General features: G+C 33.1%; 1 protein-coding gene across 4 annotated transcripts in view; it reads right to left on the bottom strand.

Moving 5' to 3' along the window:
- Positions 1-18463, bottom strand: part of LOC145249747 (putative amine oxidase [copper-containing]) — an 845813-nt gene that overhangs the window by 48311 nt on the left and 779039 nt on the right. For 3 of the 4 annotated variants that reach the window (XM_080111658.1, XM_080111659.1, XM_080111660.1), the window contains one exon: positions 8113-10232. In XM_080111658.1, coding sequence (XP_079967784.1) covers positions 8113-10215 — 2103 coding nt within the window. In that variant the 5' untranslated portion in view covers positions 10216-10232. Of the gene's footprint in view, positions 1-4862; positions 4981-8112; positions 10233-18463 lie in introns of those variants that run through there. The other variant, XM_080111661.1, reaches the window with a different exon arrangement.

The following is an 18463-nucleotide window of genomic DNA, read 5'->3' as shown; positions in this document are numbered from 1 at the left end:
GGGGGGTTGAAGGTTCGATCACTAATTCAGGTGACATAATACATAATTACTTAATATTATACCTGATCATCTCTACTTCCATTGATTAAATAAAGTTCGAAGTTCAGCCCAGATTCCCGCGCTCGACAAGACGCACCTGATGATCGGTCAACATGTTTTGGAAATAACATCTAATATAAGAACAGCAGAAATAATCAATACTGAATGTAAGCAAATCAATTATTCATCACCAAGAACAGAATCCACTTTTTATTTAACAAGTACAATGAATTGAGCAATAGAAAAAAAAACTTACTCAGTAATTAACGCCGCTTGCCTCATTACAGGAAAACATTATTATAAATAGTTGGTTATGGACTAAAAACAGTGTAACCTACTCTAAGCATAACAAGTAATTGTAAGAAAAATATAGGTTATTGTGTAGCAGTAATAAAATTTAAATAATATTTAACATTTTCTACCACCATTTTGTTTTATTTTTATTTTTGAAGTCTTTGATGAAACTTCAAAGACATAGCGGCGATTTTTAATTAAAAAACCCAATAATATTTAAATAAATTAACGAATAATCGCTGCTGCTCTGAATTTAAACAAATTAATTATTATTTACCACTAAAAACAGGATCTTCATTTTTTTTATTTAACAAGTATGATGAATTTAACGACAGAAAATACTTACTAAGCAGCGATTAGCAATTAACGCCGCTTGCCTCATTACAGGAAGACATTACTTTAAATAGTTGTTGATAGACTAAAAACAGTGTTACTAATTATAAGGATAACCAAGTAATTGTAAGAAAGGTATAGGCTATTGTGTAGTTTTATACAATAATTTGAAGACAAGTTGCTATTTTACTCATTATGAATTCATATTTTCATTATTAGCATTAGTATGTAAGTAATTATTAGGGCTATGACAAAAGAATATTCTTTTCATTGTTTTGACTCTCTAGTATATATCCGACACAGTTAGATACAGCTAATCAATTGAGAACCCCATCACTCTATCTAAAAACATATAAGATATTAACTGATATATACTCGAGAGTTAAAATAATGAAAAGAATATTCTCTTGTCACAGCCCTGGTGATTATATTGGATCAAATGGGATTAGAACATGGTAACCGTTTTCAGAGTCTAAGGCAGTATCCATTAGACAAAGCGCACACGCTCATATATGATTAGTAATTATAACATTGCACAAATAAATATATTACTTTATGTATTTTGAAATCATTGAAATATTTTTCAGTGTTTTTGTTGGTTACTTTGAAACGTAATTTCAATAAATGAATAAGGAGTGATCATGAGTGAAATCGATATCACCCCACTTCCTAAGAGGCCGCCATCTTTGATCGTGATGTAACGGTGCGTTGTTTAGTTTGTCTGTTTGCTCGGTGTTGCTGTCAAAGATGAAATATCTTATTTCTCAAAACGGAAAACTCAATTAAAAAACTAATATCTTATAATCGATTCTTTCTCTCTTTATTTTAGTTGGCGGCGTCTTTTCTCATTAAAAGCGATTCTGAATTCGAGTTGAGTATAAGCTGCAACAAAATATAAAACTGATATTAAAACATTCCTGCTTATCCCAATTATATTCTTTTATTTTTTGTGAAATGATATTTTCTTGTCGATATAGTTATAAATAATGGCCGTATAAATAAAGAAATTAAACACTCCTTACTAACAAGGAAAATGAAATGTTATATATTGGAATTATTTGTAGAAGACTCACGCCATTAATGGTTCTGTATAACATGGTGGGGTGTGTATATATTATATGTACGTGTGTGTACTGAGTGTTTTATTGAATGTGCGTCTGTTGTTCATACATGTATTTACGTGTGATCACCTAGTTTTGAAAATTTCACAAAACATCTTATCTAGTGTATATTCACATATAACGACAAATAAGGGACGGAATAAGATATGTTTGTCTCTGGCCAGACAAAAGAAAGACATACCTTGAATAAAAAGGACAAATACCATTCTATGGGTGACAACATTTAGTCAATTAGGGAACACACTTGACCATTTTCATCTTGTTGAACGGAAAACTGCAATAAAAAATTCTACCACGACCAACAGACCTCGGGTTTCTTTTCGATAACCTTTATTCCAGAATGTAGTTCCCATCTTGGAAAGTTTGAACGTTGATACAGTCCTGTCAACATCTTAATTATCGATTTTGCCCCTGCTGGGTGCCATCACGTCTGTCGATCATCTCTCTCAGCCGCATGTTACAGACTCTATCAACTAACTTTCTAGGGTGCCTCTAAACAATGCTATATAATATATTGAATTGCATTGCATTGAATTATATAATTTACCTTTATATACACACTAAACAATGCTATATAACCAAAAATCCTTGCCTGGTCTTTTGTCATATATATTTGTTTATTAAAACCAAACATTCCACCCCGATATCATTAAACATACTTCTTAACATTTTATTGTTTTACATATTTCTGGCTTAATTATTTCTTCATTAAATTCCAGTCCAATTTCAAAACATTCTTCCGTTATAAAACATTTTGTTATTTCGATAACATTGTCTCTAGTTCAAATGTCGGTTACTCAGCCCTCTATTCGGGACACCCGACGTTGCCCGGTCAAAATATAATAATTTCACGATAGTAGTCATTTCTAATTGTAATTGTAGCCGTAGCAGTGCAATACCAGTCATAGAAATGTTTATCTTTTATTCTTTTTTTTTATTATTAGTATACAAGAAACACCTGAATAAAACAACAAATTTATTTTTAAAGTAGTAGCGTTCGTCTGTATGTGTGTCTGTGTGTACAACTATCCTACAAACCACACCACCAGACCGATCATGACCATACCTGGTATGATGACGGTTCTCCACTTAGGGATAGTGCACACCATGTTCAAGGTCAAGGTCAAAGTTTAAGGTCATATTTGGTGCAGCACTTTATAAACTCCCCACCGAAGGATTGTGCACACCAAGTTGGGGTTCGCCACCATCTCGGGTGCTTTGTAAATTTAAATCATATCACTCTCCTTCACCCCCCATCCCCTCAGTTGGATTTCAGTCACTTCAGGAGGTAGTTAAATAATTTTAAACATCTTAGGTAATAGTTGATCTTACAACATCCACTTACTGCAAGGGTGCCCGCGAAACGGGTACCCGAGTGTGCAGCAAATTCTCGCATAAAGTGCGGGTATCTTTGTTAGCTTCATAATTTGCCCAAGGATTTCTGCAACAAGTACATCTTGATAAATTACATATTCTCGAGCCAACCTTTATGGCTTTTAATCTTCTGGCTGACTGCAAACAGCAAAAATAGGGTCCCTCATTGACACGTTGTAAGTAGGTGACTCAATGGGTAGTGATGTTTAGTTGTAAAAGTTTCCAAACAGTCATAGGGATGTTGATCTTTCATCTTTATTCTTTTTGCGACTGAAATAATGAAAGTAATTGAAAAGAACAACAAATAACTGATGATTGAACCTTCAACCTCCAGAAGAGTGTAACTTACAACTGAATTTTACCAAGTACTTTATCCATTATGCTACTGCTTGGTAAAATGACCAGTTAAAATGTCGGTTACTCACGTTGGCCGGAGATAATATAATAAAATGAGTTTTGCATAAATAAATCAATCAATAAATAAATGAATCAATAACTCTGTCCCCAGTCATGCGAGATGTGCTAACACGTCCATGATCTACTTTTAGATATAGTTAGCTATGCGTCGGGCTAGAGTTAGGTTTACACTGTACAAAATGCAAGATAAATTCTACTGTAAAACGCATCGCGGAATGGAGAAAACCTGTGTGTAGTTATGAGTGTAGAAATATACGGGAAATGATCTTTTGACGTGAATATTACATCAATGGACCCCACCCTTCTTGAATAAGTAATAAAAGTTTTTATTGGCTACATCCTTATTTTGTCTGATTTTCGGATATATATATATATATATATATATATATATATATATATGATTTTTTTTTTTTTTTTTTTTTTGAAAAAGAATTCCAGCAGAGTGCTCAATTAAAAGGAAAATCCAAATTTTAAGAGCGTACGAATATTGGCTGAAGAGAGCTTGATAAGGATACCTTAAACGGGCCTTATTATCGGGCTTGAAACCGACGGTACCAATGACCTGTCTCAACTAACAACTTTCTGTACACAAAATATAATATATATATATATATATATATATATATATATATATATATATATATATATATATATATATATATATAACCACTTAATTTACTCACATAAAATTAATATACGAAAGTATAAATTTATGCGTAAACTTTAAGTATTTACTTCAAAAGTGCTCAATACGAAGGTAGAGCTAGTTAGTAAGAAAAAAATATATGGCGATTAAGCTACACTGAATATTCCGCGTTTAATCCACTCTAGGACTCTTCAGGAGAGTCCTAGTGGATTAAACGCCGAATATTCAGTGCAGCTTAATCGCCATATATATTTTATAACTTACTAACTATATATATATATACATATATATATATATATATATATATATATATATATATATATATATATATATATATATATATATATGTACCCGACAGAACAATCAAACTACACACCATGAATAAACATTTGAAAACACGAAGAACTTTTTTTTTTACCAAAATTACTGGATTCAGCATTAAATAACCCGAAAAAGAGTTGATCTGCTTTAAAACAAACTAATCAAACAAAATGATTTTCTATAAAATAAAAGAAAATTGATTAGCTTGTGCCAGACTACACTAATCCGAATGTTAAATATGTTAAAGGAAGTAAACGTGTGAGTTGAGGAAAGAACAGATGATTCTAAGAATAATTAACACACCAAGAGATAACAGACCAAATGGCGAAAAGCAATAGAAGGAATCGTTTTGTCCGCACTTCATTCTATTTAGTCTCTCACATTGACTTCACCTCGCCATCTTTAGTCAAGCATAAATTAAAGATGCGCGATAACCTTAAAATATACAAAAAATCAAGTGAGTTAAGGAAAGAACAGTTGATTCTAACGATGACAATTACTCGCAAAGATAATATTCTAAGATAGGTCTAAAATGGGTAACACTATTAGCAGATATCTCGAATCACGCTAGGCGTAAATTTTCCTTGTTTGTATGGAAACAAAATCATGCAAGGAAAAACACCGGGGCAAACAAAGGCATGAAGACGCATACAGATTATCCGGGTTTTTGACGAAACTTACTTCTGACCCGCTTTACACTGAAAGTCTTATAAATTATTTATCTCCTTCCCACGACGGGAAAAAATTAAACAAAGGTCAAAACACGCATGAATATTTTATTTTAATTAATGGAGAATTGTTATTTATTATAAACAGAAATACCGTAGGTATTAACCGTAACGTTCAATTCCTTTAAATAAATGAAATAAAAAAGAAAACAAAAACAAATGGAAAGGAACTGAGATATATGCATGCGGGTATCATGTTGTTTTTTTTCTAAACAGTTCAATTCTTGTAAGAATAGCAACAAAAATTATTCGAACTGAGTTCGAAACCAAAACATAAAGACAGTGAGTCAAGTACGATAACCATTAGGCCAGCTTGACACAATCTTAAAACGTGTTTTCAAACCTACTTATTCTTAACATAAGTAAACTGTCATGTGAATGATTTACGCATGCGCATTCGTGAAACAGTTGGCAAACATAAAAATCCTATGACCCCAACGTAGCAAGTTTTCAATTTTGACCCCTTTAGCAGCCCCTTTTTCCGGATGAAAATCAACTAAAAAGTTTTCCACATGTCTAAATACCCTATATGCCAAATTTCAAGTCTGTATCAAACATTTGTTGAGTATATAGGTTGAGTAGTATTCGTACACACAATCATTCTCACTTTTATAGATGTATGGATTTATACTTTGTTGTATGCATTTTTAGGAACAGGTATGCACACTGAATTTCAATTTCTGATCCCCTGAGTTAAATAATTTGCAGCAAGATATTACATTTAAACATTATAAGAATATACGAAGATTTATACGGGGGATATTGTAGAGTTTTACAATAGTCCTCGTAAGCATGTTTGAATTAAACTCGAATGCATACATGATGAAGAGAAAGTTTCCCGAAATATTATACAATACGAAATTTCTCTCTACTATGCAAGAACATTATGCAAGTAGAAAATCTAAAAAAAAAAAAAAAAAAGTAGAAGCCCGGGATACGGCAATAAGAATTAGTAACAAAATACAGTACAGTATATAATACACATGTAAATAATAATATAACATTATAAATAACACTGAACGGCGGGGAAAATACCGTAACCAGGGGCAGAAGAAACATCGTATTCCACATCGTAACCTGAAAAAAAGTATCTTTGAACCACCGTATCCCGGGGTTCTACTGTATACACACAAGACAATGCTTCAAGCAAACTATAATAGCCTTGTATAAAAGTTGTAATTATATGTTGCCTGCATCAGAATGACGTATTCATGTTCATTTTAAAATGTAAACTATTATATTAGTATGCCTATATAACAACAACAACAACAACAACAAAAACAGGTTTGCATTACAATTGACAGAGGTACCAAACAGTTGTCAAAAAACAAATATATAACAAATAAATGTTATTAAAGGCAAGATAAGTTACTCTTCTACCTAACTGAATAAGTTTTTAGTGGTTTTATTTAATGTAAATATTTATTCGGTTCGAAAAACAAGTAATATTTAGCGCTATCGGAGAACAAGAAAAAATGGCCGCTTTGTCTTTGAAGATTCGACAAAGACTCCAAGAAAAGAATTTAAAAAGTGTTGGTAGAAACCCAATAAATGTTATTGTAACATTTATTTAACGGGTTTCTATCGCCATTTTGTTTTATTTCTTATTTTGAAATGATTGTTGAGACTTCAAATATGTGAAAAGACACCGCAGCCATTTTATTTTTGTTCTCCCGTAGCGCTAAATATTACTTGTTTTTCGAGTCGAATTTACCCCAATTTTTATCTGTACCTAAACCTAAACCTAGATTCTATTAATAAAGCTTCTTTCTTAGAACTGCGCACCTGTGGAACTCTCTTCCGTTTGCCTGCTTTTCAACTGACTACAATATGGTCGTCTTCAAGTTTTTTATGAGCTTTCCCCTTGTTATGAAATAGGTAGAACAGAATAAATGATCTATCTATCTATCTATCTATCTATCTATCTATCTATCTATCTATCTATCTAACTTACTCGAAAGGTAGACAAGAAATGGATATTATGAATATTTATAAAACCTGTCAAAATATAAAGAGCTATATCATAGACAAGTTTACCGGAAGGTCTGGTCAGCTGATCGGATCTGCGTGTAAGTCACGTGATCAGGTTAGCTGGAGATCACAGAGTTGAAACTTGAAGCAGAGAGGTTGAGCTTTACGGTTGTCTCTCCTCCCCTCTTGGGAGGGAGTGACGTGTCTCTCAATGTAAAGACCACAAGCAAAGAAACTCACTTTCCGTTCTTCTACGCGAAATCCTGGAAAGTGAAATAAAAACTAATATGAAAACCAATCAGTGTCTTGGAGTCGATGTGTTTCGTCCAAAAGGTTCCAACCCCTTCCAAGAACAAGATGAAGCAGAAAAGATAAAGGAATGCCGAAGATACACATAGGACACGCACGCACGCACGCACGCATATGAACATTAGACGGTCGCGAAACATAAAATGGGTTCAGAAAGTGAAGAACCACTAATAGAACACGAAACGTATACACCTGTTTACATGAGTGCCGTCCATGTTAGATAACGTAACATGACTAATTTTGGTGCCATTTTTGCTACACCATTATATAATACCCTTAATTAATCCAATTTACCAAATTTTCACTACTAACGATTACTACGATATTGTCCTATTTACTGTCGTACTACTATACAATCATTAAATTTTATCCTCGAGTTGGGCCTTGATAAGTGGTATATCCTATGTAAACAAAACACTAAACACTTATCCAGTTTAGTAGGAAAGTAACTTATCTTGCCTTTGATAACATTTATTTGTCATATATATATATATTTACAACATTTTCGTAGATTGTAATACAAACTGAAAAAAAAAAAACAATTCAAAATATTATTTACCTTATCGACTATGTCGTCATCATCATCAACAAAATTAGAGAATTTTACCGCCGGGTTTTTAGTTCCAAAGAGGGCGGTTATGGAACTGCTTGATTCCTCCTTGTCCTTGTACTGTGTGACCACCATCTGGTAACGAGACCATGAGATGGAACTCTCCATGTGGAAATTTTCAGGTAGCAACTGTTTGACCATCCCCTTGTGATTGATCCGGTAACCCCGCGGGATACCGTGGTAATTGGTCTTAGCATTGTTCACTATGTTATGGTATTTGGGTGTGTTGAAGTCGTATCGAAAGACGCCTTCTTTTTCAGTCCGTTTTAAGTTCCGGTTGAACCAGTATTGAGGGAAGCCGTCCGCCCTATGCGTCCAAATGTTGCTTTTGTTCTCGACTTTTATATCCCAAGTTTCGTATCGGTTATTCCGGCCTAGTATGTCCAAGTCGACTTTAAAGTGGAACAAATGCGCGTGTATATTGGCCATGACGTCATCGTCAACAGGCACGGCGTACGGTAGCTCAGTGTCTGAATAAGACGTCGTGTATATATATCCTGTGGAATACACCTTCACCTCCAGGGCGCCGTTTTGATAAAATATATAATCGAAGATATAGTCGTAGTTATATACAACGGATATCGTTCTTATGATCAATACGTTATTCGCAAGGCCCGAGTAGAATTTCCCCTCGCGGATATTATTCGCATGATGGCGCCGGAAGGGGGCATCCTTGTTGAATTCAAAAATGCAAATAGCGTTTTGGTAAACAGCCGGATGATCGTACTCCTCCGTGGCGTGGGTGGCGTTTAAGAACGTGGCATGATGCGGGCAGTCAATCCCTGGAACGAGCCCGAAGCCTTTTCCGGGGAGATCGACTGTATCGGCCACGTGCATGTGTCTCATGAACGGGTTAAAGCCGCTGTAGAGGACAGCAATTTCCTGTAGACTGAGTTCGTATATGATCCTCTCGTTTGCGAATTTGATGTCGAACAATTGCAGACCTTGGATGGCGGAGACCCGAAAGTCGAAAGACCATTTCATGTAGAGAACTTTATTTTCGATGATCTGGTAACGTTTACGCGATGTCTCGAATTGTTCCGGTCCCGAGGACGGTATGTCCGGATATAACCTGCCCCTCGAGTAAAGATGTCCACGAACGTTTTCTATGATGTTTTTCGGGTTTATTCTATTCGTTGAATTTCTAGTATTGTCCTTGTAGGTCTCTAGGAAAGATTTGGTTGAATTGTATAAGACTCCTGAGTACCATATCTGTTCTATTGTCCACGCTGTTGGTTTCTTGGGATTTATGTTGATTAATAGCTGGAAGTCAATCGGGTAGAGTGTTGGGAACTCTAGATTATAAAACAAAGGAATCCAGAGTTTCCGTTCGCGAACGAAAGACGTCGACACTGGAGCGGCCGTGAAAGTAAGACAGAGGACTTCACAACCATTAGGTGACAATTGCGCACCGTAAATCTCTTGCAGGACGTTGTTGATGCTTTTCATCGTGTCCGGAAGAACTTCGTGCATTAGGGCCAATATTTCCGGATTGTTAAACGGGCGAATCCGAAACGGCAAAGGATTCTTTTTGGTTGTCCGGTTGTTCAAGTAATGGTAACGTGGGTTCGGCAGCGGACCCACAATATATTCTTCAACGACCGGCTGCTCGTCTTTTCCCTTCATTATGATGACCTTTGCCTGCCTCGCCGGGATCGGGCCGAAGTCATCTAGAAACCGAAGCACTTTTAATTTCTTAGGAGCCTGCGCTTCCATGAGGAATATATAATTGTCATTGATTTTCGCTTTGGAAGCGTGGACGAGGTTTAACGCTTTTATACTATACAAGTACTTGAATATCGCTTCGATTTCCTCGGCGTTGAGGGCATCGAATATTCTGTGACGCAGATGGCGAATCTCGTAGGGGCTCAGCGTTCTGTCGTCGAATGGTAAGTAGTCCCTTTTCTTGCCGTTGCACTGGTAAGCATTTACGTCGTCCGTTATCCGGCCGTAATCGCCAATGACCAACAAAGTCAATATACCGGTCAACAAAGAAATGTTGATAAGCACGGATAGGGCGAAAAGGCCTTTCACTGTGTTGACATCGGCCATCTTAGCAAGAATTTAATCTGAAATATACAAAGGTATTTACAAGTTAGATAAGCGTATATAGTTGGTTATTTGTCTGCTAATAGAATAAACAGAAAAATGTACACTCACTTGCACGCACACTTTAGCATACATACATACATACATACATACATACATACATACATACACACACATATATATATATATATACATTTATATAGATTAAGAGTTAGTCGTTAATAGCATTATTTATTTACCTATATATATATATATATATATATATATATATATATATATATATATATATATATATATGAAATAAAATGGAGGTGGAAGGACCTGGATACTCAACGTTTCGCCCGATTTATGCGGGCTTCTTCAAGAGGGATGGTCATTGACGAGAGAGTCGGAGGATTGGGGCTATATATAATGATGGGGGAGAGCAGCGTGTTTTCCTTATGTAAATTAGATGTCATATATACATGTATATACATTTTATGAGAGAAGAACTAATTAGAGTAAACTAGTGTAGTAGATTACGTCTAAAAGATAAAATATCGTAGAGATTAAAAATTGTGTTTGGAAATATAGCGGTGATAGATTAAATAAATAAAATGACACGAGATTACGAAAGAATCTTTTTTTTTTTTTTTTAAATTAGAAATAATTGAATTGGGATAAAATAGCGCAGTAACTTAAAAGATGGTATCTAAAAATAAGAATAGGAGGTGATAAATCGGGCGAAACGTTGAGTATCCAGGTCCTTCCACCTCCATTTTATTTCATATCGTCGGATTTAATCCAGCTCAACAATCATATATATATATATATATATATATATATATATATATATATATATATATATATATATATATAGTGCCGGCAAAAAGAATGTCCGCACTTTTAATTAAAAAAAAAAACTGCAAATTTAAGCTAAATTTATTGTAACTGTTTAAACAACCTATACCTCATTTGATTCGCCTTTTATTCCTCTATAATTTTATCTGTTCATATTTGACTTTTAATTGAAATATTCTAGTGTTCACGTCTATTTGAAAAAAATGACTTCAAATTGAGGAGGCAAAAAGAAAGTCCGCAGCAACAAATTCGCTTAAAACCAGCTTAAATTATCGCCCCCTAATCAGTTGAAAATATCTACCAATAGGAAACAAAGCATCTCTAATCGTAATGGTTGTTGTTCCAGGTTATACAACGTAACATTTAATGCATATGCCACGACGTTCTCTTAGTGATCGTCAGGAGCTCATTAATCTTCACCTTTCTGGTTTATCCAATCGGCCGCAGATGTGATGTAAAAACGGTACGAAAAACTGTGTAAAAGCACTAAAACACCTGCAGTGTTCGTGATACCCCTAAATCTGGTCGTATTAGTGTTACTTCTAACAGTGAAGATAATGCTATCAAGATCTGTACCCTAAGAAACAGATGTGAAACGGCTCCCCAAATCCAACAAGTGCAATCTTGTTAAAAAGTGTTCTATTTTTACTGTCAGGAACAGATTAAATGAATTTAATTTGCGAGGATATGTTGCAAGACGTAAGCCAATGATTTCTGTAAAGAACAGAAAGCTCCGTCTGGACTTCGTCAGATGCAATGAAAATCATGACTCTTCATATTGGTCAAAAGTGCTTTTTAGCGACGAAAGCAAGTTCAATAGGCGAGGTAGTGATGGTAGGCAGTACGTCCGTCGGAGAAAAGACGAAGAATTTAATTCTAGGTGCTCAATTTCAACGCTGCAAGGTAGTAGAGGTTCAGTTTTGGTGTGGGGCATTATTAGTACCAATGGTTCTGGGCCTATAGTTCGCTTGCAAGGTCGAATTAATTCGACCAAGTACATTGATATGTTGACTGAGCATTTTCTACCCAACTTTGGTCGGAATTCGGATGATAATCCCATCTTAATGCAGGATAATGCTCCCGGTCACACAGCTGGCAATTTCAAGAGGTTCCTTGAAGAGCATGATATTCCGTGTTTGGATTGGCCTGCACAATTTCCAGACCTCAATTCCATTGAAAACATATGGCATTACATCAAGCAACAGCTACGCAATGATAAAATTTCAAATTTGGAAGAACTTTGGACAAAAATTAAAGAAAAGTAGGATGCCCTTTTCCCGGAGTATTGCTGCAGTCTAATTCAAGGAATTGCCAAAAGATTGACGGTTGTCAAATTGCAGAAGGGCTATGCTACTAAATGTTTACTAGTTGATTGTGTTCCTGTTGTATTTGTGTTCATTAATGTCCTAAAGTTACATTTAAATAACAATTTTCCATTGTGCGGACTTTCTTTTTGCTTCCTCAATTTGAAATTATTTTTTTAAATTGACGTGAACACTAGAATATTTCAATTAAAAGTCAAATATGAACAGGTAAAATTATAGAAGAATAAAATGCCAATTAAATGAGGTATAGTTTGTTTAAAAAGTTACATTAAATTTAGCTTAAATTTGTAGTTTTTTAAAAAATTACAAGTGCGGACTTTCTTTTTGCCGCCTGTGTACATATAGAGAATAAATGACAAAAAGTTATATTCCAAAATTCATGATGCTGACCATCTCATAATTTATTCCTTTAATTCAGTTAACATTTACAATTCCTGACAGTATCTGTTTCGTAGCGAAAATCAATCACTTAATTATTATATCAATTAGTGAATCAATTTTTCCCTTAATCAGGAGAAATAGCAACAATCAATCCGTCAAATGAAAATAAGGTGCGTTTTTATATGATTAAAAATCCAAAAATTTGGAAGAGAAGCTGCAAATACATTTAATATGATTGGTTTTGTGCTACGAAACAGATACTGTCAAGAATTGTAAATGGCAACTGAATTAAAGGAATAAAGTGTAAGATGGTAAACATCATGAAGTTTGGAATGTTGTCTTGTCAGTTATTCTCTGTAATTACATTGAGCTCTTTAAATAAGAATTGGTATATATTATAAGGAAATAAGATATATGTCCACAGATAATATATACATATAAATGACAATGTAATTAAATTTCATCATTTCTTTTATTATCCGTTCATATATATATATATATATATATATATATATATATATATATATATATATATATATATATATATATATATACTAGCAAAAGTACCCGTCGTTGACTGGGTCCAAAAACAGCCTACAGAAAATGGATTCTGATTTATGAAAGTATGATAGGTTATGAAAAGGAAGGGTTGTAAAGAGATAGCTTCGAATTTGGGGGTATCAACACCAAAGCAAAATATGATGAAAGTAAAAATAAAATAGATAAACACCATAATTTATTATACCATACCTGTTCACACTGAAACACTTATCACAATATTCTGTTGATCTATATTAAAAAAAACTTGTTAAACTTTGTGACATATTTCCATTCTATGGAGGTCAGGCGCGAACGAACACCCCATAATTTTATTATACCGTATTTCTTCAAACTGAATCATAATTATCAAAGTATACTTACGCAGATAGATATGAAAAGTCTTTATTAAAGTTTGTGCCTATTTCCATTCTATGGCAGCCAGGCGCAAACGCAGACCTCATAATTTTATTATACCATCCCTATTTAAGTTAAAACATACTTATCAAAGTATGATTATGTACATCTATATCAAAAACACTTGTAAACGTTTTTTTAAATTTTTAAATTTTTTATTTCCATACTTTGTGGACCAGGCGCGTACGCAGACCCCACAATTCTAATGAATCATTATTATGCCACATAAAATATACCCATTCCTGTATCTCGATACATCTTCTATCATTATATGTGATCAGTTTTCTATAATAGTCAACCATATAGGAGCCTATTCGTGATCAGACACACACACAGACGTTCAACTTTATATTATAGATATGAACGGATAATAAAAAAATGATGAAAAAATATTAAAATGGAGAATCCTCAACTAATCTTAAAAATGATTAATTAAAACTAATTAAATGGCAATAAAAGAAATCTAGTTAATGTAGAAATAAATTTTAGAAAAAAAATATTTATATTTGTAATAAAATAAAATTTATAAGTATGCAAAATTTAGATCTAATCAACAAGTGTGTCGTTACCGGAAACAACACAAAAAGATTAAATAACTAGTTTCGTATAATATATATATATATATATATATATATATATATATATATATATATATATATATATATATATGTTACGGTGGTGAATGGTTACACCGGTGCAACGCAAAATATTCCCTTGTATTTTTTTCCGATTTTCAATACTTATCAGATGAATATACTAAAATATCTAAGAACACTGCCACTGGAATTTGCAAAAGATAGGCTCGTATATAAATATTACGCTCTTATTTTTGAATATTTTCTTATAATAGAGTACTCTGTTGAAATTCTTTTTTCCCCCAAAATATAACTAAGTGAATATATATATATATATATATATATATATATATATATATTAAACTAAATTAAATTAAATTGCATATCGAGCAATTCCTGTTTAGATGGGATAACTTATAGAATATTACTGCCAGTAATATTTTGTAAACCTACAATCTCACGTTTCCATAACAACTGATTGTTAAATAATAAAAAAAACTATTCTGAAGTATATATATATATATATATATATATATATATATATATATATATATATATATATATATATATATATGTTACGGTTTTAACAGTTATCAACATTATCTAAATAAAAATATATAGACTAATTTGCAATAATAGATTAATAAAATATTAAATAAAATATTTTTATTAACGTATATAAAAAATAAATACAATTTATTAATACAGGAATTTAAATTTGGTAACTTTACTTGAAAATTCAAAGATGGCGTAATAAATAAATAAGGTAATTCCTCTCCTAATTGTCCAGATTTTGTAATCATCTCTATGTGCATTTAAAATTGATAAGTGCATTTTTTTTTCTGGTGAGTTAAGAGCAAAATATATTTAATGATTGGTGTAATAATTAAATAAAATGATTTTGTACTACGAAACAGGTGCTGTCAAGAATTGTACATGTTAAATATACTCGCAGGAATAAATGGTAAGATTGTCAGAATAGTAAAACGTGAAATGCAGATAGGTGTCATTTATAAATTGTCGGGTTTTTTTTCTTTTCTTTTCCTTTGAGACGTTTATTTATAGTTTTTTTTTGGTTATAAAGATGGGTGCAGGGTTGTTAGGGGCGATTTTTTAATTTCGATTTTCTTATTTTATAGTTTATTTAATTTCTTGTAAGTTATTAAATACTGTTAGTATATTTATCCCGGTGTTAAATAAGATTCGGTTAAAAAGGGGCTGTAGTTTTTTTTTTTTTTATTAGTATAGCTTCAAATAATTTTAGTCGTGTGCAATTGTTAAGGTATCGAATTAAAAAATGAAAAGAAAACGATAGCAACAAAAATCGCTCCTGATGATAATCGAACGCACTGATAGAAAGCGCTTGAGTAGAATATGGCTGAACAACAACTTTTGGGCGCCATTTTATACAACACGTCAGTTGAAATAAAAAAGACCGCTCGGCAAATTTAAAAGATATCCAGAAAAATCGGAAAAAAGAATAACTCTGTCGTGTTCAATCAGATGTGCTTGAATACACACACACACACACACACACACACACACACACACACACACACACACACACACATATATATATATATATATATATATATATATATATATATATATATATATGTGTGTGTGTGTGCGTGTGTGTGTGTATGTGTGTGTGTATGCGCGCGCGCGCGTGTGTGTGTATAGAGTGAGATAGGGAGAGAAGGAAACGCTGAAATAACTGTTGCAATATTATTTAAAAAAAAATCCCCTTTCGTCCAAAAATATGACAAAGATAAAAGCCATCAAATTATCTTGAACGAACAATAAACACAATATGTCTATGCTGAAATTAACGAAGTTCGATGGCCCGCTTAATAATGGCGCTATGATTCTTCTCGTTATCCTTTGTATGGGCGACGAATGAAAAAAGAAACGCCATAAATGTAGAGTAATACCCCCTAAATGTCGTGAAATACAATGCGCCATTCTATCTTTATCACAAACCTACAATATTAGTCTTATCTGTGGTAGACGCCTGCAAGTATTTTTTTATATGAGATCATCATTCAATCTATACTAGCGGGACCTGTGGAAAGTCCACAGTGGCATTTTTATATGCAATACTAGCAGGCCACCCGGCGTTGACCGGTCGTAAAATATGCATGAGTATTATATTTTAATTAATGCAAACAGAAATAACGTATGTATAAATTTAAATTCCTTAAAAAAAAGTAACAAAAAATAATTAAAAAAAAAACGAAAGAAACGTAGACATATGCATGCGAGTATTAAGTTTTTCTAAACAGTTCACTTCTTGTAAGTAAAAAAATATACTCTAGCTGAGATCGAAACCAAAACTTAAGGACAGTGAATCAAGTACGAAAACCATTAGGCCAGCTTGACACGATCTTGAAAAAGTGTTTTCAAACACACTTATTCTCAACATAATTAATCTGTCATATGAATGATTCACGCACTTGCAGTCATAAAACAGTTTACTAACAGAAAAAAAAATCCATAGACCCACGTACTATTTTCCAATTATGACCCTTTAGCAGCAAGTTTTCTCCGAGTAAAAATCGATTAAAAAGATTATAGATTGAGAAGTGTCCTCACACATATTCTCACTTTTATAAATATATAGATATTACTGCTGGGCATTCTCTGGACGTTCAGCGTTAAAGGAGACCCCGCGATATTATTGTAGCTCTTTTGTTAAATCTGTAAAAGTCTTTATCTAAGTAATGTGGTTGATAGATCTGGTTAGTACGGTTTTTCCCCAAAATCTGGAAAGCGTAACACACGTACGTATTAAAGATGCTACGGTATTGACACACACACACACACACACACACACACACACACACACACACATATATATATATATATATATATATATATATATATATATATATATATATATATATATATATATCGGCTAAATACAGACCAAAAAGCATAATGAATTTAAAAATAAAAAATGAAAATAAATGTTAGCCAACCAGGTTTCGGTCCTCACTTATCAAAGCTAAATCAAGGAAAATACGATTTAAAACAAATTAAAAAAGTCATGAATATGGCGGGGTAGGAACCTCCCCCCAAAAAACATAAATAAACGGGAGAAAAATTACATAGAGACTAAATTAAGTCCTGATATATATATATATATATATATATATATATATATATATATATATATATATATATATATATATATAAAGTAGTATTTCTTTATGTTTGTGTGTCTGGGCAAAAACAAAAACTACACATTATACCTATTCCAACCGCACGTTACCGGATTCCATGTGATTCCGATTTGATCATTAAACAACATTCTATGGCATTGATTTCCTTTCGTCAAATTAATAAATGCGGCCGGGTTACTTCAAAGTGCTTACTTTATTTGTTATTTATTAGACTAAAACTCAAAAACTATACAAGACACATTTACCAAACGCACATGACCGAATTCCATCTGATCAAACTCATAATGCTAAAAATGTTAGTTGTATTGTGTTTATCAAACAGTAAATCATTGCATAGGCAGGATTACGTGTTACAGATGATCACAAACAATATCACCGCCGTCGGTTTCAAATCTAACACGAAGAGAACCAGTTTCTGGTCATCTATGTTGGACTCTCTTCAGTCTCTGTTTTAATCTGTTGCGATAGTACTGACGTTTTTATGACCTTCTGTAACATATATATATCTCTACTTATATATAAAATGCATTGTGTCTGTATATGTGTAATTTCGTTCGTTATGCACCCGTAAGCGGATGGACCGAAAAGTTTGAAATTTCACACAAATGTACTTGATGTATCTGTCAGAGTTCTTAGATAGGTTTTGCGAATAAGTATCGATAATCGATAATTGAAAAATTAGATTAAATAAAGAGTTAACACTTTTATACAACCTAACATCACAAGTGCAGGCGAGAAGTTTTATCACAGCACAAGCAGAAAGGCCCAGCGTATAAAAGCAACAGTATGTTCTTTAATAAGAAATATGCGTTCTGTTTAGATTACAATTCAGCCATGATATTTGTCCCTTGTTTTTGACACCTTAATTCAAGCCACAATGTAAAGATACTTTTATAAAATTAACAGTGGGTCATTTAATAAGAAGAAATGTGCGTTCGACATGAATATCTCTGTTTGCGGAACAATTGGACCATGATACTTAATTTTTGCA

The sequence above is a fragment of the Euprymna scolopes genome, chromosome 28 (assembly GCF_053919585.1).
Source record: "Euprymna scolopes isolate OS-2025 chromosome 28, ASM5391958v1, whole genome shotgun sequence".
Classification (NCBI taxonomy): domain Eukaryota; kingdom Metazoa; phylum Mollusca; class Cephalopoda; order Sepiida; family Sepiolidae; genus Euprymna; species Euprymna scolopes.
This window is presented reverse-complemented; position numbering and strand designations above follow the sequence as displayed.